The 23,752-nt window shown below is 33.7% G+C and overlaps 1 protein-coding gene across 11 annotated transcripts in view; it reads right to left on the minus strand.

Annotated features, from left to right (window-relative positions):
- The window catches only part of LOC117324379 (serine/threonine-protein kinase MRCK alpha-like), a 64,268-nt gene that overhangs the window by 16,460 nt on the left and 24,056 nt on the right, over window positions 1-23,752 (minus strand). For 9 of the 11 annotated variants that reach the window (XM_033880219.1, XM_033880218.1, XM_033880216.1 and 6 more), the window contains exons 8-39: window positions 21,232-21,397; window positions 19,407-19,489; window positions 18,855-18,934; window positions 18,518-18,657; window positions 17,874-18,008; window positions 17,550-17,665; window positions 17,251-17,357; window positions 16,762-16,897; window positions 15,283-15,455; window positions 14,590-14,884; window positions 13,698-13,822; window positions 13,164-13,266; window positions 12,697-12,848; window positions 11,845-11,922; window positions 11,438-11,501; window positions 10,595-10,916; window positions 10,172-10,243; window positions 9,915-9,979; window positions 9,213-9,352; window positions 8,722-8,803; window positions 8,350-8,493; window positions 7,492-7,564; window positions 7,250-7,312; window positions 6,911-7,000; window positions 6,216-6,539; window positions 5,898-6,005; window positions 5,211-5,291; window positions 4,497-4,594; window positions 3,689-3,776; window positions 3,360-3,468; window positions 1,720-1,839; window positions 82-184 (exon numbers count right to left, since the gene is read on the minus strand). In XM_033880219.1, coding sequence (XP_033736110.1) covers window positions 82-184; window positions 1,720-1,839; window positions 3,360-3,468; window positions 3,689-3,776; window positions 4,497-4,594; window positions 5,211-5,291; window positions 5,898-6,005; window positions 6,216-6,539; window positions 6,911-7,000; window positions 7,250-7,312; window positions 7,492-7,564; window positions 8,350-8,493; window positions 8,722-8,803; window positions 9,213-9,352; window positions 9,915-9,979; window positions 10,172-10,243; window positions 10,595-10,916; window positions 11,438-11,501; window positions 11,845-11,922; window positions 12,697-12,848; window positions 13,164-13,266; window positions 13,698-13,822; window positions 14,590-14,884; window positions 15,283-15,455; window positions 16,762-16,897; window positions 17,251-17,357; window positions 17,550-17,665; window positions 17,874-18,008; window positions 18,518-18,657; window positions 18,855-18,934; window positions 19,407-19,489; window positions 21,232-21,397 — 4,035 coding nt within the window. The remainder of the gene's footprint in view (window positions 1-81; window positions 185-1,719; window positions 1,840-3,359; window positions 3,469-3,688; window positions 3,777-4,496; window positions 4,595-5,210; window positions 5,292-5,897; window positions 6,006-6,215; window positions 6,540-6,910; window positions 7,001-7,249; window positions 7,313-7,491; window positions 7,565-8,349; window positions 8,494-8,721; window positions 8,804-9,212; window positions 9,353-9,914; window positions 9,980-10,171; window positions 10,244-10,594; window positions 10,917-11,437; window positions 11,502-11,844; window positions 11,923-12,696; window positions 12,849-13,163; window positions 13,267-13,697; window positions 13,823-14,589; window positions 14,885-15,282; window positions 15,456-16,761; window positions 16,898-17,250; window positions 17,358-17,549; window positions 17,666-17,873; window positions 18,009-18,517; window positions 18,658-18,854; window positions 18,935-19,406; window positions 19,490-21,231; window positions 21,398-23,752) is intronic. The other 2 variants (XM_033880222.1, XM_033880221.1) reach the window with 1 other exon arrangement.

Consider the following 23,752-nt stretch of genomic DNA (forward strand, 5'->3'; position numbering starts at 1 on the left):
ATATATATTATATTATCCATTTTTTGGTACGAATATCTGATGAACTGCTTTGACGATTAAGAAGAGACGATAAGTACTCACCTTTGGAAGATCTATGAGGGACTTCATGTCCATGTTTGTACCCATATGAGCCACATGGGTAAAGTTTGTTGGACCAGAGATAATGCGTGATTTTCTCTCAGACCTGTAAATTAACACAATACACAAATTACAAGATTCTGCAGACTTTTCTTGATCTTAATCATAACTTGTTTTACCGCAATGTAATAATCTTTTCACTATTTTGATTTCTTTTTTAAAATTCCTCATACAATAATTAGTTTGCTTTTATTACACAAATGATACATTTTTTAACATTTAAGTACTTTTGGCCATTTACATTATTGTTTGAAATATGTCACACTGTTCTATTGACTGTTAATTGGTTTCAATGATTCATTGTACAAGAAAAAACATGAAATTCTTTTTCTGCATATATTTATCTGATAAATACACGAACAAAGCTGAAGCTCTGTGAAATCTCTTAGAATCTTGCTGCTACAATGTCATGTTAAACGCTTTCAGTCACACATTTGTGTGGTGTCTGTCAACATGTTTTTATAAACCAATAAAGTAGTCCAATGATTCAAGAAATGATAACCCTATATTGACGATATCCGGTAGTCTAGCCCTCAATATAAGGCATCCACATCTCTGACAAGGCACTCTGAATATATCACCATCTAGTGTAGTGTTGTGATGATTAATAGTTTAAAAGAGCAAAGAAAAATTATTCAGATTTAACATTAAAATTCTAGTGCTGTGCAAGAGATCATATAACATACACAGGAGTTTGTCAGTGCCATCAGTGCACAAGGTTTTTCCATCATGTAAAAGGCAGGCGAAACTATTTGTGATGCTAATAATTTTTATGGAACTGTTTTTGTGCAATTAAAATGTTTATTTCTTGCAAATTGTAGTCCCCATTTCCATGCTTTTTATATGTAATAGCCATATCATAATGATTCAAGTGTAATATCTTTGATAAGTGGTCTCAACCAGTTTATATGGCAAAGCTCTAACTTGTCAACAAAACAAGTTGTTTTAAAATGTTTCCTTTTGTAAACTACTCGTAATAACCAACACCACAGCTGAACTAAACCTCTCACAATTTTTGTTATACAATTTACTAGGTACATGTAAGCTTCATAACTGGCAGAACCTAGAAAACATGATTAGAGCAGCCTCAAATACAAATTTATGGATAATATATAGATAAGCTGCGATAAACATGAACTTTTTTTCCCAGAATGACCTGTGGAAGTTTAAAAAAAAAAAAAAAAAAATTCTCACTAGAAAAATCAAATTGCCCCAGTCACCAAATAGCCACATGTAACAACATGCACCAAGGTAGCACATAGCAAGAGTTAGGCCAATGACATAAAAGCATTTAGTCAAACTGTACAGGGTTGTTAAGTGTGAAAACAAATTGACAATATATAAATTAGCCTAATGAACGACCTTAACCTCTTTGAACATTTTGATCATAATCAACTAAGACACCATGCACCTATAGCTTGATATAATATAAGCAACATGCACAGCTGAAGTGGTATATGAGTTAACATACAGGGTAGAAGAGACAGCATGGTTTATACATTCCAAGGACATGATTACAAGGGAAGCAGGCATGCATGCACTAAGCCACTACACAGTACAATGATACTTAAGACAGCTTACTGGCCGTGGGTTACTGTAACTGGTATTGGTATGCTTGAAGAAAAGACCTGATCTGGACCCATGTGGGCTACATGGCTGAATGATATTGGTGCAGAAATTTCACGAGATCGACGCTCGGGCCTGTAGTCAACACAAAATAGCAGCTGTCTTGTAACTCAGTCAGTATTCTACAGTTGTAATGGGAACTGTTTTTTAATGCTTTGATATTTCCCAAATTAACACTGTTAACAGGTATTTCTGTAATTGGGGTCAATCAAGGAATCTTGGGAATACACGTTTTTAACAATTTAGGGGAAGTTTCCTTAAAATATTCAGAGAGGTTTACTGCACATTGAAAATAATAATAATAATACTGTTAGTTCTTGAATGCGTAAAAATTTATCTGAAAAATTCACCTTCACACATTTTGTAATATGAAACTTTATTTACAACATTGAGGCCAATTAACGTGTTTACTTTTCTTGCAGATTATTTCATTTTTTTTTTTTTTTTTTTTTGCCATTTCTTAAAATCTAGGGGAAAAAAAAGAAAAATGATAGAATAATTTTTAACAAAATGAATATGTCCTCGATTGCTCCCTAAAAATTTTTTAGTTTCTTTCTCTGAATTTAAAAAACGAAACAGATTAATTTCTGAACATAATTTAAGGAAACTGGTAACAAAACACTTGAATATGATACCCATGTTTAAATCCCACGTCCTCAGCATCATGCAAATAATACAATTAATCTGTTGTTTTGCACTGTGTACCGTTCAGATTTAGTACATAATCAGAAGTGATGCCTTTACATGATGGGTATGCTGTATGTTATTCCTGTACGTGTGGTATACAAATAGTACTGCCCACCCTACATCAACAGAGATCTAATATATATAGAGAGAGAGCTAGTACCAGCATCCGCTTGTCATGGACCGTTACTTATGAAAGATAACACAGCAAAAGAAGATTTTCATATGTGCAAGAAACATTCAAAGAAGCAAAATTTGAAGCTTTCATTGCAACTGTCATGCTATCGATACTTTTCAAAAAAACGATTTTATAATCATGTTGATATCCCCAAATTTGAAGGTACATAGCAGTATAGACAAGCTGATGCTATAGACTACATGTGTCTGTGCAACCAAGTTTGACTCATCCCACTAGATCTTATTATCTTACAGTAAACTTGTGTCACATTTGATTGTTAGCCGAGTTGTTATAGTTTAACACTGTGATTCTGGCAAACAATATGCCAGATTCTTCATTGTTGAGTACATTAAAACTTTTAATATTACTGTATGTCAGTCTATATATTGTAAGATATATGTAGTAATGATAAGCAAATAAATAAGAAACATGCTGCACATCATATAAAAAGTCATTAATCATAGCAGGTCAAATCTGCTGCCAATTTGCAACTGAACAAAAAACTTGAAACATTCAGTTAGCAAAATTATAGCATTGAAAATAAATCATTCACAACAGACAGCAAAAAGCTATAAACTCCTGACATCTTCATATCATATCAACCCAAAGCATTCCTTTGTAAAATCATTCCAACTCTTAAAATAAATTTCATCTCATAATTATTATTTTATCAACAAACCATCTAACATTCAACTAGGTAGAACACAATACATCACAGAGCACACTATCTCACCCCTTGGCGCCCCGATCATGATCTTCTCTTGTCTTGAAAGAGAATCTCCTCTTGTTTCTGTTGACGCTCCTGTTCTTGAAGATTTCTTTAATGGCTAGCCTTTCTTCTTCTGTAAATAAACATTATATCACAGCTAACATTTACAAACTACATGATAAAATAATAATTGTGTATAAATAGGAATGACTGTTTAATAATATTATCAACGTTCCTTATAGTGATTAATTGGCACAAAAATACATTGAAACTAGTCAACTTCCAGAGGATTTCAATGCTCTTGGTAAGATTCAATATGAGGACAGACATGGAACTGCTCTGTTAATTAGTACCCTGGTGGACGTTCTTGAAGTGGATGATGTGTTGAGAGTCCATCATATTCATCATGTTCAGCGAGCCATCCCTGTTTAGGGGCTTTGTCTACAACAAAATCAGAAGAAATTAGTTTGAAATATTTTAAAATTAACCAATAGATTACAACTGAGAGTATATACTATATATTTCTATGCAATAAGAAACTATAATGGAATAACTCAATAAAAAGCTCATCTTTTCATTTTTCCACCTTCGTTACCATGGTCTTTTTTTTTAAATCATTAATTTACAAGTTGGATAGAAAAAAAGACATCATAACAAGATTTTACTGTTACTGTCAACAAACTCACAAGGCAAAAATAATTTCTTAAACTTCCACACATAATCAGGCTTTAGGAGATATATCTTGAATAATTTCAATGAAAGCATAGAGTCCAACATATTATTCTTAATCTTTGCATTAAATTAATGAATCTAGTGATAAGGTTTAGCATAAATATTTGTCTAAAATCTGAAACCCATTTGCAATCAAGAAAAGTGTTTCTAAGCAAGACCAAGTTAACTTTCATTCGCCTATTGACCAGGGCATTCACCGGAAATCTTTTGAATATCAGGAGTTATCGAGAACAATAACTATGGACAGACTTGTATGTAGCCTTTTGTCACAGTCTAGAACAATAACTCTAGCATTTTGTCACAGTCTACAATAACTCTAGCATTTTGTCACAGTCTAGAACAATAACTCCATACACTGTATCAGTACTTGCCCAGTTTTCCCAGATTTTTGTATATGGGAACCCAACCTCCCATCATTCTAATCCTCACCTTTTTCAAGCACATAGTCTGGATCCATTCTGCTGTATGAACATCGAACACAAATATGGCATTTTCTGAATAGCACATGAGGTAGGGATCGCTGAATGCTGAAATTAGTAAATGATAGAATTGCAAACCAAACATGTACACCATCATCTTGTTTTTCCATGAAAAACCTTATTTAGCATCTTGATCAACATAAACTTTATGGTATGGCAGCCTAAGTTAGCCGTTAGGGTTGCTATACCTCATTACATGACCACATTAGGTTAAAGAAGGCAACGACAAGCACTTTCTCAATCTGTCACTTTATTATTTGAACTGAAGCAATGTTCACCCCTTATTACCAGAGGAGAACATGGGATTTCTAGCTGATCAAATTCACATTTTTGTTAAAGCATCATTAAATTAGATCCTTCCATAAAATGCATTGGGTTCTGTCCACTGGTCCAACTACAGTCTATAAAGCCTATATAACTACTGAACAGAAAAATGTTTTCACCATTCCTATATATATAGAAGCATATATAGTGCTATTCATTTTGAAAAATAACAAAGCAGATTCAATTTAAGTGAAAACTGATGTTTGTAAATGTGCTTCAAACAGCTTTTTGTATGGATATTTGAAATGGGATATTTGTTTTTTAACTTATGGTGAGTAATATACCAGAAATATTGAAAATTTATCTGTTCTAGACACGTATCAGGACATTTTTGACTTACCAACTGCTGTTGGAGGAGCAGGCCACATGAGTTCTTGGGCTCTACTTCTTCTACCATTGTTGTCTACATATATGCCCGAAACTACAAAGTAGATAACAGTATGATAACTAGTAGAGGAACATCCATATGAGGTCATCCAGACTGTTTAAAGGCGTATCGCACAATGTTACCTACTAGATAGTTAATGGTAAAACATCAAACTGTCTTGTGGGCACGAGTAAACTTTGCATTCAAATGAGGTGCCACTTCGAAAAAGATGCTACAGATTACCATCCGAATGCAAAAAGGAAATCAATATCCACACACATTTTGAGACGTAGGACATGCAAGCTCTTGTGTAATTCTCCAAATTCATTTACTATATGAATTGAATAATTTAACTTGTTATATGTACAGCAAATGTGGATTATTATAAAGAAGGCACTATATCATAAATAGTAAACTAACAATAATACTTTACCATTTAAAATTTTCTAGGAGAGAAAATGTTTGAAAGAAAGCAAAGCTAGATAGTGTCATGCTACCTCCCTTCAAATATTGATTAAACAATTAAAATGACACCCAGATTATCATATAGATATCAGTAACATTTTCAGATTATATGAGATCACTGCTATAAGGTAAGGTTTCCCACACACTGTAGATCAAATACTAAGGATTCTCAAGCAGACATCTGTAATTACTTACCACTAAATACTAATAAGTACTCCTTGGGAGACAACTCCACTGCCTGCAGGGAGTTTTGTTGCGACTGTATCACAAACTGCAGACTTGAGTCCTCAGAATTCACAAGTGCTGTAAAGTACAACACAAATAAAGAATATTATTCTATATTTAGTTATATACCCCAGGTAGAATTAAAATAATGTTAAGAAAGTGTTTACATATGACTCATTACTGTAACATAAAATATATAAACTGTCAAAAAAAATATTCTTAGTGAGATAACTTTCTTCACGTCTGTAATAGATATCTACTAGATAATGGTAAACAGTGCCCACTTACTCATTGGTGCGGCATCACCTGTGACACTGTAAATTGCAAAGTATGACGGGTAACCCACACAAAGTCTTTCATTCATAATTTCTATAAACTGCACTTGTCCCGGGACCTGAATGTCTTTCATTTTCCTATACTTCTGGCGTGTCTTGTTGAGTTCGTACACCTGTATAGTCCGTTTAATAGCTACACATAGACACGAACAGCAGCTCTGTCGGATAAGTCCTGTACAGAACACACTGCATCCCTTACTCTCCGGGATCTTCACAGGATCGCCATCATGTCCCTCCAATGCTGACACATGCAGTAACTTGATATGCTTCTGTCGACCTGTAATGTTAAACATACATGGCTTTTAGTTAATGAGTTAGTGTGTTTATTATTGCCCTGTGGTTAACAAATGAAGTTGAATGTATACACTTTAATTATATAATTACCTTCTATGTAAGACAAGAATCAAAATGTCTCTTTACAGTATGTCTGGTTAACCGAACAGAGCCCAATACAAACTTGTATAATCCAGAAATGTTTCAGTATACAATAAAACATATCATCCTATAAAATGAATATTTAGAAACCAGAAATTGAAAATTTTTAAGAAGAAACACTGGTCATGATTGTTTTCAGTTTGAGATCTTATCAAACATTTCCCCTTATAAAAATGGGGTCTCTATCATTTGGGCATGCCAATGCCTACTCACCACTAATGAATACCACTAGTTGTTCCTCCAGAACCAACTCCAACTGATAGACAGTCTTCTTTTCACTACGGTCTCCAATGCGGATCAGCACTACAACACAGAATGTTTATATGTCTTTAGTTGTGATACACAGCCATGTTAGAATCCAGACAACAGACAAAACATCTAATAATGAGATGTGTCAAACTTTACATGGACTTTTGTAAATGTTCACACATTCTTGGCAATAAGCATTTTTCATTCAGACCAATCTCTCTACGATCTTCATCAAACTCATTTTAAGGTAATGTAACACGTAATTGACAGAAATCTATACAACTCTAGTCATATTAAACTTACCATCTTTGTTCAACTGTGCCACATACAATCCCTCTTCAGTCCCCATCAGGATTCTGTCAGGTTCTGTCAACAAATTGATTCAATCTTATGTAAATAATGTGATCAACACAAAGATAAATTTTATGTTTAGAAGTATTGTAATATTCAAATCTAACATTGTAATGAGAATTTCTCATAAAGTACATACACAACATACACAAAGATTCTGAAACAAGCTGTATACAAAAAGTAAGGAGACTTACCCAGGATAACGGCCGACAAGCAACTCTTCACTAGAGACAAGGAGTTGTCATACACCTCCTGGGCTTGGAAGGCCTGAAATACATAGTAACATAGTAGTGGTTACACAACAACAGGGTTATATCACTGATAAAAAGTACAGAAGTCAGTCAGAAGAGAATGCGTGGTTCATACAGACTTAGAAGTCAAATTCAAAAACTTTCTGCCATTAACTTCGATGATTTTCCCCCCAAGGCCTTTCGAGGACACTTATCAACTATTGGTGAAATTAAGATAGCATAGTAATAAAGTACAAAATAATAATGATACATACATATATGTCACACTTGCATCCTTCTACTCTTCCAGTATCTTTTATTTCTAGTACTGTTTATATATCATGATTGTATTTGTATTGTTCATGTCTTTATAAAGGGGTGAATTACCTCTAGAATTTGACATTTTTCATTGTACACACTATTGGAAATACTTCTTTGCCCCAAATTAACATTTCAAGTAATTCGTATCCTGCAGATATACCTTTGCAAGGATCGGGTGTTATCCGGATAATATTAAGATTTCAGTTAGACTGAATGACATAGGGACAGATGGGCAAAGGGTAACATGTAACTTCTTATCACTTTGTGACTGGGGTATAAAAACACAAGTACAACGGGTACATCATGCATTATAAAATACCACTGTCATAGGTACATTCTGACAAGGGTATTCAGGGCAAATAAATTTATAATAAATATCACATTACTGATATTTTCCAATTTCCCTAAACGATAACGCTATAAAATCAATTCTGAAGAATAATATGACAGAATATACATTTTAAACATGTCATTTTTAGGTTGACACTGCTAACAACTTACTACTTTATCAGGCAGTTTATTCTTGCGTAGAAGTTTGTGCAACTCATTGAGAGCACCAACCCAACGATGTCGTTCCTGTTCACTTTCAGCCAACATTAGAACTTGATGTTTACTTCCTGGTGGATTCATCTCAGAAGTTGTTACCTAATTATATATATAAACAATGTATCTATATCAACAGATCAGATTTTGATATCATTTATACATGGATAAAGATTTGAAATTCACACTAAAATTTGATATGAAACACATTATGAACGTTTTAGAAACATACACAAACCTGAGTCAAATGTTTTATTAAATATTCTGATATTTCATTGAAAAAGTTTCTTTTCCTGTTACCAATACATCTGATCTAAACAGTAAACTTACTCTAAATATGCAAGGTATATCTTTTTTGTTGGCATGTATCACATCTGAAGGTAGCACTGGACTGACGGAAAAATCCTCATCTCTGGAAGTGAACATAGAAATCATATAGTCAAACCTTTTTACAAACAGACACCTTCCTACAGCAAACACTTTTAGGTCCTTCTGATGTATTTTATTACCTATTGCTCCTAAAATAACGGGACAATTCTAAAGAAGTTAAATGTACCATAATTTCTGATATTACTTTTTATCGAAAATTTTATTTAATTTCCCCTGTACAACATTCTTACTTTTCATCAATCTTTGACACAGGTACAAAAATTTCTGCATAAAAAAATTCTCTACTTCTGATATAAGTAAATGTTCCCTCCAAAACAATTTACATATTATTCATTACAGCATCAACTCATTCTATACATATATGTCAGAAGACATACAAACTTTACAAATATTCTAATTAATTATAAAGGAAGCTTGTTCAAGTGTTTTACCTCATATCTAGGATTTGCTGGACTATATGACTGGGAGAATTCCGGTCAGGATAAATGTTGTCATATAAAAATAATTTAAAATCACAGACTACAACAAACTGTTTGACCCATCCCTTCTTTATTCCTCCAAATCTTGGCACCTGGAAAAGAAAACATTCAGCCGTTGTCACCATGCCCAATGAATTAGACAATATTTTAACATTGGTTTTGGTGGATATAGATTTAAGATGAGGGATGAAATCTCGGATTTTATACTATAATTTACTGCCTGCTCTCAGTTAGATTGTCAGAACAAGCTGAAATAATGGTTTTATAATTCAAAGTCTGCAGATAGCCTGCACCGGAACATTGCCCGCAAGTTATCTACTACACAATGAAGTACAAGTTCACTATCAGTGGAATCCCTGGCTGTTTACCTCTCACGGTTGACCTGTATTGCCTTGACTTGTGAACACTATTAATAAACATATTTCCAGATATACTTGTGGAGTTGTTTTTACTTGATCTGTCCACACACAGGTAAATATATCATTCACATTTTGGACATACACAGCAATGTTGGCACCCGATAGTACAACCAGGAAACACAAAAGGTTGTCAGATAGCCCACTTAAGGTGTTTTTTTAAGTATTTTGAATCATTTAGCCCATAGGCAATGTACAGGAAAGTAAGTTTCACCTATTCTATGGATGATATACTCACACGAACATATCCTTCATAGGCTGTCCCTATGCCCTTATATACATCTATTCCTAAACGTCGTTTTGCTGAAAAAGAAAAAGAAAATCCACATTAGTTATGTCATACCCATTTGATTTGCACTGCTAAGTTAAAACATTTGGGTTATACTGCTATGTCTTTTATTCAACAAAATTTAATGAAAGTTATCTCCCCTCTACCTTCCAAGAAATAAATCAACACATTCTGCAGACTATGATTAGAGAAATTGTAGTACTTACTCTGATCTGGTGGTACAGGACAAATGTTTGGTGCCTTCTCTATACAATGTACATGGCAGGTGTATCCACATTCTAAAAGATAAACATGTTAATACTGAATTCCATACTGTGTGGCATTTAAATTATTACAAGGTTCTACCTGTTGTAAAAATACCACAACTCTACAAAAATAATAATAATGAAGAAGGTTGGGAACTCCTACAGGAGTTTAATCTCTTAGAACTTGAAACCCTGTCAAGGTCAATCATTATACTTACAAGGTCTATTGCTTTATTCAATCTGATAGTTCTCTACCCAGCAATTAATTGATTACTTTTTATTAAAGGAAAAGCTGATACCAACTTGGAAAGATACCTGAACTAGTAGTTTGTACTGTGTGAGCTAACTATTACTTCCCACTGATCTGTAGAAGCTAATTTGTACCTTCACACACTGTGCCCTGCCTCTGGACGCCGATCATGAGCGATGTACACTGGTTACACCTGAATGGTGTGGTGAACGTCTTCATGGTGAAGTTGTGCACCTTCTGTTGTGGTGTTGAGCCCACCTTACTGGCACCCCAGGGCTGATCATACACCTGCTCAGATGTTGACACCTGGTTTGCAGACATGTTGGTGTTTGCTATACTGTCACTTGTAGACTCTGAGCCAAACTGCAAGTCTGATCGTGAATCTGTCCGTGAGTCTGTCCTAGATAGCGCATCCTCACTAACACTATCTTCATCAGCCATGCTGTCATTCTCAGACTGAAACAAAAGACCAATGGAATGTAAAATGCCGGGTCAACTTTTGGCATTTAACAGTTTATCAACACAGGAAACGTATTACAGGCAGGCCAAAAAATGGTTGAGATATACTTCATGATATAATTAGAGATACATTGTAGTACTTTTTTTAAATTTTCATAGAAATAACTAAGGGAGTCATAAATTTTCATACAATTTAAAACAGTTAATAATCAATTTAATGACCTTTTAAGAACTTAATAATCCATTTAATGACCTTTTAAGAACTTAATAATCAATTTAATGACCTTTTAAGAACTTTTCTAAGTCATTTAAGTATTTTCTAAGGTCCAACAACACTAAGTAACAAGTATCAATACACAAGTAACATACGGTAGTTCAAAACACATTGTACGACAAATTCTTGGTATCAAGGACTTTTCACAGCCTAACCCAGAATTCAAGGACTTTTAAAGCCATTGCTAACCATGTTTAACATATTTGTTTTCATGTTCTATATTTTTCACCAAGAAAATACTCACATCATTTAGAAGAGAAAAATGACCCTTGAAAAAGTTCATCAGACTGGAATCACCAGGTCTCTCCCTGAAAAACAGAAGAGTGAAATATTAAGATGTTAGTCCATGGACTATCCAGAATTACAGGTATGTCATAGAGCAACTGCAGAAAGTTATGAGTACAAATATTGAAAGTAATTTTTATTTTATTTACTTAATCTTATAATGAAACAGTCCTGAATAGTGAAATCAGATATATATATGAAGTGCTAAAACTTAATATTTTCATTAATTTGCAACACTATCTGTCAAAAGGAAAGATACCATGACTACCCAAGTAAAGTATTAACCGAGATGTGTTGAATGATATTACAAACTTATTTGATTATCTTTAGCCCTGATCACTAACTCTTCTAGCCTGTAAAACTTACATTCTGTTTAAGTCGTCCTGGAGATCCTCATGATCCTTCTTCAGCTTGTCAATTATAGCCTCCAGTTCTAGGATCTTACTGAAATCATTAAGTTTGTAGTAACATGTCACAACCGTTTGTCAGGCAACAGTTTGGTATTATAAATAGGATGGCAAAATACCAACCCAGCAGGTGATTTAAAATGAATAAGAACACAAAGTTCTATGCTCCCATACAAGTTGATGTCCTTTTTAAACAATTTTCTATAGAGAGTGCTTGTGATCTGGTCTTGGCCATCAGAGGCATTCTTATACTAAACATTTGTACTATTAAAGTATTGGTAAAAAAAGAAATGAAGATGATAGATGGTGACATTTAATCAAAGAAATTACTCATGTAGTAATGTGATATTTGTGTATCCAGACACACAGCCACTTTGATTTTAAGTTTCTTCTGTGCTACATACAAAACATTAGTTCAATAAACCATGCTTTCCTCTCCAAATCAGGTGGTTGGAGCATAAACAAGAGCCTATAACTATACTTCTATGTAGATTTTTGAACAGTACAGATATAATAGAATGCATATTATAATCTATGGCGATATTTTTACTCAGCATTTTGAGCATTGAATGGCATTTTAAAATAATACCAATCCCACATTTCATGTCATAACTTGGTATTAATAGTCTTTAACACAGCTACAGATGAAATCTGCATGACACTTCTATTTGTAGCTAGATGTCATAAAGTTTTTTTTTAATTGTGGCTACAGTAAACAAGTTCTATTCCCAGTTGAATGACATAATCTAGACCAAGTGAAACATACATAGTATAAGAGATTGACAGGATTCACAACCCTGGTAATACTCACGTCTCTCCAGCAACGTTAGCAGCCTTGACCTTATTAAGCTCCTCACTGATTTGTTGTTTGGCTTGAATCTCACTCTGCAGACTTGACTGTAGGTTCAGCAGTTCCATCTTATCGAGTCTTTGGGAACGCCGGTTTCGCCACCGCTGCCGATTCTTTTGAGTAAATATAATTTGTAATTATTTGAACCAATGATGATATTAATTATCAACTTCTAATTTATTTTTTTTCCCAGACTATTAAATATATCTGAATATAAACAATTTCTTCATTTATGATATACATCGAAGATTTATTTAATTTGCTGTTTTCTGGTATGGGCTTAATATTGCCACCTGATAGATCTTTTTGTCAGATACATTTATGTGATTTGTAATAAAAAGAAAAGAAATAGTTAAAAGTAAAATTAGAGGAGCATATTCATTCTCCCAAAAAATTCTCAAACTGTATCTTCTCCAACTGAAACCTACCGAATCATCGGACACTCCCATCACTTTGAGATTTTCTAACTCCTCTGTCATTTTGCTAGCCAGAGCTTGTAGGTAGCCTCTAGCATCTTTTTCATCGCTCACCCTGCATAGTTCATAAGAAAAGCATTAATGACATCACAATACAAGGACAATTTTGTGTTTATTTTATCGCTCTTAATCAAGAGACCCAGTTACTCCCCTATTACAACATTACCAATCATATACATGAAATTGTACCCATGAAGTGGGGCAATACAGCAAAATACATTCTTTTTAATGGGGTTTTTAAATGAGCCTTGTTGACATGTGTAAGCTCAAAGGCAAACTTTCATCAGGATAATAATTGAGATGTTACAATATCCCTACAATCTCCATCCCTATGCTCATTCAGAATATTATAACATAAATGTTATGTAACTAACTATGAGTAACATAAACAAGAAACAAGGGTCCCATTCCGGTGTTTATATACAAATCTTACAAACAATACTTTTAACTTCACCTTAGTAAACAAAATAAATTGAATTAACTAACCACTTAATGATTTCTGAAATCTGTGCTTCCCACTGGGCAACCGACTCCCTCTTTTCAAAGATATCTCGCAATTCCTGTTCCAATGAGTTCTTCTCTTGTACCAAGGAATTCAGCGCAGATTCTTGCTGTAAACCAGAGACACGTACTAGTGTTTATAATGACATCACAGAAAAAACGTATCAATGTATTTAACAGGTATTTCAACATTTACATATCCTGCGGTCATCATGGCCTTTTCTCTTTCCCAAACTTAGATCCACATGTTCACCTGAATAAGATTTCCTTATCTTCTTGTGTTGAGACAGGGGGATTCCCCATTCACAACAATCATGACATCACAGCAGCACAAGATTTCCTTATATATCCCCTTTAGGATCAGACGAGGATTCCCCATTCACAACAATCATATGACGTCATAGCAGTATACGATTTCCATGTTTATCCCTCTAGGGTTGAGATGAGGAATCCCCATTCCAACAATCATATGACATCACGACATTACAAGATTTCCTTATATCTCTCCCTAGGTCGAGACAGGGGGATTTCCCATTCACAGCAATTCAACAATATCACAGCAACAACACTATGATGTCACATCAACAATTCAATTTGTAATGCAAAAAAAAGCCTGGTCTTGCTGCACCATCAACATTGCATACAGGGCCAACAAAATCAAAGGGATAAGACAAAAGGATCTTAAAACCCTTGAAGATTCTATTAATCTCTCACTAGTATGAAAACCTATTGACAAACACACATTGAATAAGCGCAGCTGATATAAACATATAAAATATAAAATTATTTCAGTAAGTAATTGTGGACTTAATTAACTGATATTATTAAAAATAACAAGGTTAACAAGTTCTGTATCCTGGTACTCATCAATACTTACGAATGCTAATTCTTCCTTTAATCTGGAATTCTCTTCTTGCATCACAGATTGTTCTCGACCAGAATGATCAGATTGTAACTTAAGTCTTTGTAATTCTGCTTGTAACTCATCCACAGAAGCTTGATTACTAAGTTTTTGTTTTAATGTCACATTTTCTTTGGTAATTTCTTTGGTTTTTAACTCCAGTTCTGACATTAGAAATTGTCTATCACTAAGTTCAGTCTGGTGCTTGGATAAAACTCTAGCTATTTTTTCCTCTTGTTCTACCTCCTTCCGTTCCATTTCTGTTTTTAATCTGCAAAAACAAAGAAAAAAATAGTTTCAAACACACATTTCAGTCATTATAATAGAATAACTGTGATAAAAAATTTCAGTAAAGCAAACATAAATGAATTCTTATGACAATATTTAAATTTTATCTTGTGCCAAAAAATAAACATATGTTTATTCTGTAAAAAGTATTTTGAAATTGAAATTTGTTGATTTTGCGATAATGTATCTACTGGCAATGATCACTCTCGTTAGCACAGGTCAGAGCATGCAGGAAGCCTTAACACAGAAAGAGAAAACCCATACAGCTGAGCAGGTGACCTTATACCTTTCCCATCAAACCTAGCCATCATGGTGAAAGGCGAGTGGACAAAATACACCACAATACCCAACTACCCATTAAAAGTGTCAATGACCAAGTACCTTGAAACTTCTTGTGTTAGTTCTAAAGTAGAAGTGTTGGATGCCCTTCCTAGTTGTTTCCGTTTCATACTTTCTATTTCTTGTTCTAACTCCCTTGAAAAAGCCTCTGCTCTTTCCTTCAGTTTCCTTTCCTTACTTGCCTCGGATCGATATTCGTCAGATTGATTTTGTAGCTGAAAAACAAGAAAACCTCATTGTAATTAATACAGAAGTCACATAACCTATACCAACGTAAATTACATGGAGACAGGACATCCAATAGTGAGGACTGAATATGATCGATATTCAATAGCACGAGTTAAATTCTTAAATATAATCCAGGCTTCAGCAACCAATTAACATATACAGGAATGAACTTTTGAGATATATTTTGAAGTGGGATATATTTTCACAGGTCTGATATCTTGACATATCCTATTACCTGTACATTGAAATAACCAATCATTTTTCTGTACTACAAGATTGATTTGTGTTCTTTATTTGGAATGAAATTTGATGTGGCATCGGCCCAGACAAATGGAGAAAAAAGGGACATGATGCTCTATATGATGCAGCACAATATCAAAATTTGGTATGCAATATTGTTATTCCATTGGTTACTGGCATACAATGTTGGTGTAGATGAAAGAATACATGTGTTATACCCTGGATAAGTTGACACAGACAGATGGATGAAATGCAAACCAATTTCAGTCTCCTCCAGTAGCACTAGAGAGACTGATGTTTTGAGTACTAACAAGTGCAATCAATGATTGCGAAAGCTCACCGGCGGCAGCAATCACACTATGCATTCATTTTTTATGTATGTATAAGCATGTCATTTTGAAATTGTATGTCACATAATATCGCTCCTAGACCTCTAATGGATGTATAAACCGAATAAGAAGGGTGTGGACTTACAAGCCTTCCAAAACTAACCCCCAAAATCTTTAAAGTGGGTTTTTGTGTCAAAAAAAAGTAAGTCCACTAAATGGTAAAATGCCAAAAAAACATCACAAATTTTTTCTGCATGATTTTGCCACAGCATCACTCCTGAATCTCTAATGAATGTATAAACCAAATTAGAAGGGTGATAGGTGTTTATTTTTGGACTTACCCCAAAATCTTTAAAGTGGGTTTTGGTGCTAAAAAGTCCACAAAATGGTAAAATGCCAAAAAATCACAATTTTTTCTGCATGATTTTGCCATAACATCACTCCTAGACCTCTAATGAATGTATAAACCAAATTAGAAGGGCAAGAGGTGTATACTTTTGGACTTACAAGCTTTCCAAAAACTTACCCCAAAAACTTTAAAAGTTTTGGGGTGGGACGTAGACGCCGACCGTCGACACGGACGCGGATGCTGGGGTGACAGCATTAGCTCTCGGTTACTCGTAACCGGTGAGCTAAAAATAGATTTTGATGTCTTTTTCTGTTTAATCTTTCATTCCTAAAAAATATCAAGTCCACCTAAGAAGTTCCTTAATCACAAACTAACCTCTAATATTGACTTTTCTGCTCTCCTCCGTTCATTCTTCATGCTATCTGCCTTCCTTTTGTACTCTTCCATCTCCTCGTCTTTGTTTCGAAACTCCCTCGTAAGCTCCTTAACTCTTGCTTGGGATTTTAATAACCTATAAGTATGGAAGGTTTTTTATGACACAAAGAGCTCACATTGAATAAGCTATGCATATATAGCGAAGAATACAAATTATTAAAACAAAATGATTCTTAAAACATCCAATATTATATTCTATATTTTGTGTAAACTTTGATAAAAGATTTTTTATTCAGTTTTAATGTTGTTTCATACACCAACAAAAGATATACAGGAAGGTATTTAATCACTTAACATTGATAACATGATCAATACAAAAGTTCTTAAAGCTTTAAAGATTCTAACTGTTTTTGAGTTCTGTGTAACATTCCAATTTCAATGCTCTCTGGTGTGTGTCGAACACGACCACTTTGTCCATCAATTACTTACGAGTCATTAGAATCTGTGTATTGTTCTATGGCTATCTTTTGTTTAGCAAGGGCCTCCTTCAGCTCTCTCGCTTGTTGTTTGTATTTGTCACGAAAATCTTGAAGTTCCTGCATTATAAAAAAGTATTATACATGCCAAGAATTATAATGGACTTTATCTAAGGTAATTAATAAACATTTAATCAACCACAATTCAATATGTTAAAAGGAATACGACTAATTATTTTAAAACATTTGAACTTTATAATAACTATGTTGTCGCATATTTTGAGCACTGATGCATTTGAAAACAAATCAAACCTTTTCAAGAGCAGATTTTTCCTCGTCTAAAAGCCTAATGCGTTTTTCCAGGTCATGTTTGCTGTCAATGGCCCGCTTGAGCTCCTGTTCAACAGCACTGATCTCAGTTTGTGACTCTAAAACAGAAAGATCATTTACAAACATGAATACCTACAGTGAACATCAAAACTTCTAACCTTAATTTACAAACATTAATACAATGAACATCAAAACTTCTAACCTTGATTTATCAACTTACAGATAAACCATGCATTTTGCAAACAACACACATTCCTCAAACATCCAACAGGTAATGTTGGACTGTACAAGATAACATTTTTATACCTGAGACAACTTTATGTAACACAGCAATCTCTTCCTTGAGTTGGCGAACCTCAGATTCGGCAGCACCAGCAGCCGCAGCGGCAGCAGTACTACTCATCTCACCACTGTTGAGCTTCTGTATTGTCATACTAGTATCTACAATAACAATACTAAAGTGTCACCCTCACAAAGGCAATCAAGTGAATCCCCTCGGAATATAACATTCCTAATCCTACTGCATAAGCTATGTTGTCCTATATGTTCTTATAGATCATACTGGACTCATATGCTTATTTCATTTTCAAGGCATTGTACTACTTCTTTTCAAAGATATTTTTATTCCATTAACTTGTTGGTTTAACCAGACAAAATAAAATAAGACAGGACATCTTTTGAATACTAAATGAGGTTACAGTTTAAATGTCAAATTATTTGAAGTTGGTCTGGCTGCTGATGAACATTTTCATTATCATTTTTATTAAGTAACACAAATGAACTTGTTAGGACAGCCAATATTTCAGAAAAATCAAAAGATTCTTGGTTGTCATTTCTATCACATTATAAATTTGAAATTGTACAATTTATTTACAATCAGCAGATTAATATTACCACCTTTAATTAAAGAAATAATCAGAAGGTGAACAGGGTACAGAAATATAGCTTACCCTGTAATTTCCTTTGTAGTTCCTTGTTCTCTTTTTCTAAAACTTTTATCTTTCGCTCAAAAGCCTCAGCAGCTAAAGTTTCTAACTTCTCCGAATCCATCTCGCTTACATCCTGAAGTGTTCCAAGGTCTGAAATTTGTCTGTAAATAGAAATCCACAAGAAATCACATTAATTTAACACTGAATTTTGACCACACAAAAACTCCAAACTAAATAGAGAATAGTTAAATAACAATGACTCATACTTATTGAATTTTCTTTACACATGTCACAAAGCTTTATTTGAGAGTGGTTTCAAATATTTCCAGATACAAATGTATGATAACTGGAGACTTACGACTCTGACGTAAAGGAAAATCCCACAAACGGAAGATGATGACCTTTGAATGCAGCATTTGATATTGGTGGTACTGAATCCTGCAAAAATAAATAATTTTACATTAAATAGCTTTACTAGAATCCAATTCTTAATTCAAGCATATAACTGAAATTTCATCATCTTAACTTAAGCTTTCAAAGAGAATGAGGCGATTTCTTTGAAAAGTCATTGTATTAAAGCATCCAATAACAGTTTTTCATCTGTAATATTACCATCTATTTAAAATCAGATTGGTAATATTGATTTATAACTTATATATCAAACATGTTATTCAAGAGCAGGAGTTTGAATTGATTTAAACATATTTTATTTGCATATTGATTATATACACAAATTGATTGGGCACAAGTTTTCAACTTATACTAAGTCCGTTCCAGATATTAATTAATAATATACATATAGTTTGAATTGATTCCTACTCAACTGAAATAGCTCTTTTTCCATACTAAAGGCAAACATTACTAGTTTTTTTTTATCCTACATCCTATTCATTACCAAATATATACTTACAGTATGTCTGAAGTCAGCATCATCAACATCAAAATTGGAAGTGTCTGTAGGGCTGCTCACTTCAGGGACATAGGGTGGTGTCACTGTAAGTAGAATGTCTATGTTACTGTATGATGTTAGGGGACATAGGGTGGTGTCACTGTAAGTAGAATGTCTATGTTACTGTATGATGTTAGGGGACATAGGGTGGTGTCACTGTAAGTAGAATGTCTATGTTACTGTATGATGTTAGGGGACATAGGGTGGTGTCACTGTAAGTAGAATGTCTATGTTACTGTATGATGTTAGGGGACATAGGGTGGTGTCACTGTAAGTAGAATGTCTATGTTACTGTATGATGTTAGGGGACATAGGGTGGTGTCACTGTAAGTAGAATGTCTATGTTACTGTATGATGTTAGGGACATAGGGTGGTGTCACTGTAAGTAGAATGTCTATGTTACTGTATGATGTTAGGGGACATAGGGTGGTGTCACTGTAAGTAGAATGTCTATGTTACTGTATGATGTTAAGGGACATAGGGTGGTGTCACTATAAGTAGAATGTCTATGTTACTGTATGATGTTAGGGACATAGGGTGGTGTCACTGTAAGTAGAATGTCTATGTTACTGTATGATGTTAGGGGACATAGGGTGGTGTCACTGTAAGTAGAATGTCTATGTTACTGTATGATGTTAAGGGACATAGGGTGGTGTCACTGTAAGTAGAATGTCTATGTTACTGTATGATGTTAGGGGACATAGGGTGGTGTCACTATAAGTAGAATGTCTATGTTACTGTATGATGTTAGGGGACATAGGGTGGTGTCACTATAAGTAGAATGTCTATGTTACTGTATGACATAATAGAACACTTAACTGACCAGGAAACACTTGTTTATGCACTCGTGTGTTTATTTTGAGTTTTAATAGTACCAGACACATCCGAGTCAATAGTAAGAAGCTGAAGAAGACTACTAGTTGTCGCCTTTAGCCCATGTTCATTGCTAAACTTGTATAAAAACTTCACATTTAGTTCAGGAAAGACATTCATAGAACTGTATAAACTGTATGTTAATTCTCAAATTATTATTATTACATTATTAATGGTCCATTAATACTGAAAAGGTCATTAGGGCCAACAAATGGCAATAAAAAATGGGTGATAAGCATATGTATATATATAAATATCAAATAGATAAAACACATAATAATGTGTTGGTACACTATTGAATAAAGTTCAAAATTATTGTGGCTATGGCTAGTCATTTGTTATCTAACACTGATATGTTCATTTACAAATGTGTGTAACAAAACCACTGAAGACAAAACAGCAGTGAAATTCGTAATCCCCTTAAACATTTCATCTTGACATTATTAGTTTATTGCTACATTTGGCCCAATCATTGGAACAATCTATTCTATCCATGAATTGTGCCAAAATATCACTATGTTTTTTTTTTCAGGAAAGAAATGTGAAAAAGAAGACTGATGGTAGGCTAATGCAGAAACAATAAGTCCACAGAGATTTCCACATATCAATCTCCTATAGCTCCTTCTCTTATACAGAATTTAAGTCATCTTAGTCCACAGAGATTTCCACATATCAATCACCTATAGCACCTTCATTTATATAGAATTTAAGTCATCTTAGTCCACAGAGATTTCTACATATCAATCTCCTATAGCTCCTTCTTTTATACAGAATCTAAGTCATCTTATCCTAAAAATCAATATCAAAACTGTATTCTTACATATAAGGCTAAATGTAGTTCTTTGTGAAACTGAAATAATTTGTCAATGTGTTTAGCCCTGTCCCTTGGTGTGTATAAATCTTTAGTACTCACTGGTACGGATATTCTCCCAATCAATGCCTTCAAACCAGGGATGATTTTTGAAGTCATCCAATCCATTCTTCCCTAATCGTTTGTCTGCACCACATATGAGTAACTTCAACAGATCTTTGGCATCATCGGAAATATCATCTACATCATCAGGGAATTCAAACCGCGTCTGGAAAAAAACAACAAAATAATGACAATAAAACATCCAACAGTCTACCAAAAGATTATTTAGAAACAGTAATCTCTCTGGAATGTAAAACCCAATACAATTTAAAAAAGAAAAAAAAAAATTTAAAAGAATAAGGACATTCTTTGCAAGATGTTGCTGATGAAATTGTATGGGGTGCAATCTATTTCTAACATGTCAAGAATGTTTGTGATGCCAAGATGTCCCTGATCCTGAAGAGGGTTGTGCAGAGTGCTGCAATCTATCACTGATCATATAATCCCCTCTGATAGTGACTATTAAATCTCGTTTTATGCGACAATGACACCCTGCTGGGCCTAACAGCCCGGCCTCATCATAAAACAGTGAGGACGCAATATGATAATGAGGATGTGAATCAATGAATTAACAACCATTCAATATGCTGGTATAAAAATGCTTCATCGTTCCTGAACTACAGATTCCACTACACATCCCATTTAATCTCCTTTTAGTTTTAGTGATGATCTCCAGATTATATTTTACAACCCTGTCGATTAGGAAGACAGTAATGTACTAATTATCTAATGAATACATTCTATGCTGTGGGGGCTTTTTCAAAAACAAATGCTGTAAGTCAATATTTGATTTCCTTTAAACACCTTGTACATATATTTTATTCTTCATACATGGTTCGCTAATGAAAATTTAAATAAAATGAGTGATTGCAGCTGACATGTGGATCTTTTCAAAGCATGTTTAGATTTTTAAAGATATAAGTTCATATTTTTCGGCTCACACAATGCTATAAAGGAAATGATGCATGAAATGAGGATAACAAATCTAAAACATTTATCTGTCCGACCATGGATAACCAAATTTTATCAATCAAATTTATTTTTACATCCTTCTTAGGTTTTCAACAACTTCACAACCTTGTATGCAAGGTGCTACATTGTAACCAGTTAAGCGTAAACAATGCGCCCAACCCTGGTGACCTTATGATATACCAGTCCCTTTGAACATGCCACTCTCATCAGTTTCTGATATGAAAGAGCAGGACCAACGCCTGATATTGCTACAGAACATATTGCATGTGATGTAGTGATCTACTCAATACATATATCTTTATGCTGCACATGTAGTGGTTAATGTCACAGATAGGATATTCACCAATCCAAAGTCTAGTTGAAACATTTCTAAAACTTATATACCACTCTAGATATATAATTTATTAGATAACCGAATATTTCATCTGCTCCAAACAGTAATTATAAAACTGTGAATGTCTACAATGAGAGCACATTAAACCATGCTCGTCTCAGTGTTCCAAATAATAAAGATAATGTATTATTGAAAAGCATTATACAAAACGCATACTGACATCTTCTTGTGTCTATAACAGTTTTTAGATTGTTGGGACGAATCCAGGGTTATTGCTATACTTCTGGTGTCAGCTAGGTTTCAGTTTTTATAAAACAGAGTTGTGTCAATATTAATGAGTATACAACTTAAGTAGTGTTTTCCTTGTGACAAGACCTTCCCATTGGTACTGCATTTGGGAACCGCTGACCTTGACCATGAACTTTGACCAACTTTCTAAAAACTAATTCTGAATTTCAATCTACTTGGCGATCATGAGCTATGTTATCTTCTGACAACTCTTGTTTTATATATATTAGCTTGCATTTCATCTCTGAGTAATACTTCATATCAGTATTTATATGCTCTCCATTTTGAAACTTAAGTCCATCATTAATCCAACCTGTCTATAAAGAGACCTAATAATTTATAATAGTACCTTGATCACAATGATCAGTGGTATGAAATAGATGAGCTTATAATCATACAATGATCAGAGTATAAAATAGATGAGTTTATAATCATACAATGATAAGAATATAAAATAGATGAGTTTATAATAATACAATGATCATAATATAAAATAGAGGGGTTTATAATAATACAATGATCAGAGTATAAAATAGAGGAGTTTATAATAATACAATGATCAGAGTGTAATATAGAGGTGTTTATAATCATACAATGATCAGAGTGTAATATAGAGGTGTTTATAATCATACAATGATCAGAGTATAAAATAGAGGAGTTTATAATAATACAATGATCAGAGTATAATATAGAGGTGTTTATAATAATACAATGATCTGAGTATACAATAGATGAGTTTATAATGAAACAATGATCAGAGTATAAAATAGATGAGTTTATAATAATACAATGATCAGAGTATACAATAGAGGAGTTTATAATAATACAATGATCAGAGTATGAAATAGAGGAGTTTATAATCATACAATGATCAGAGTATGAAATAGAGGAGTTTATAATCATACAATGATCAGAGTATAAAATAGA

The sequence above is a fragment of the Pecten maximus genome, chromosome 3 (assembly GCF_902652985.1).
Source record: "Pecten maximus chromosome 3, xPecMax1.1, whole genome shotgun sequence".
NCBI lineage: Eukaryota > Metazoa > Mollusca > Bivalvia > Pectinida > Pectinidae > Pecten > Pecten maximus.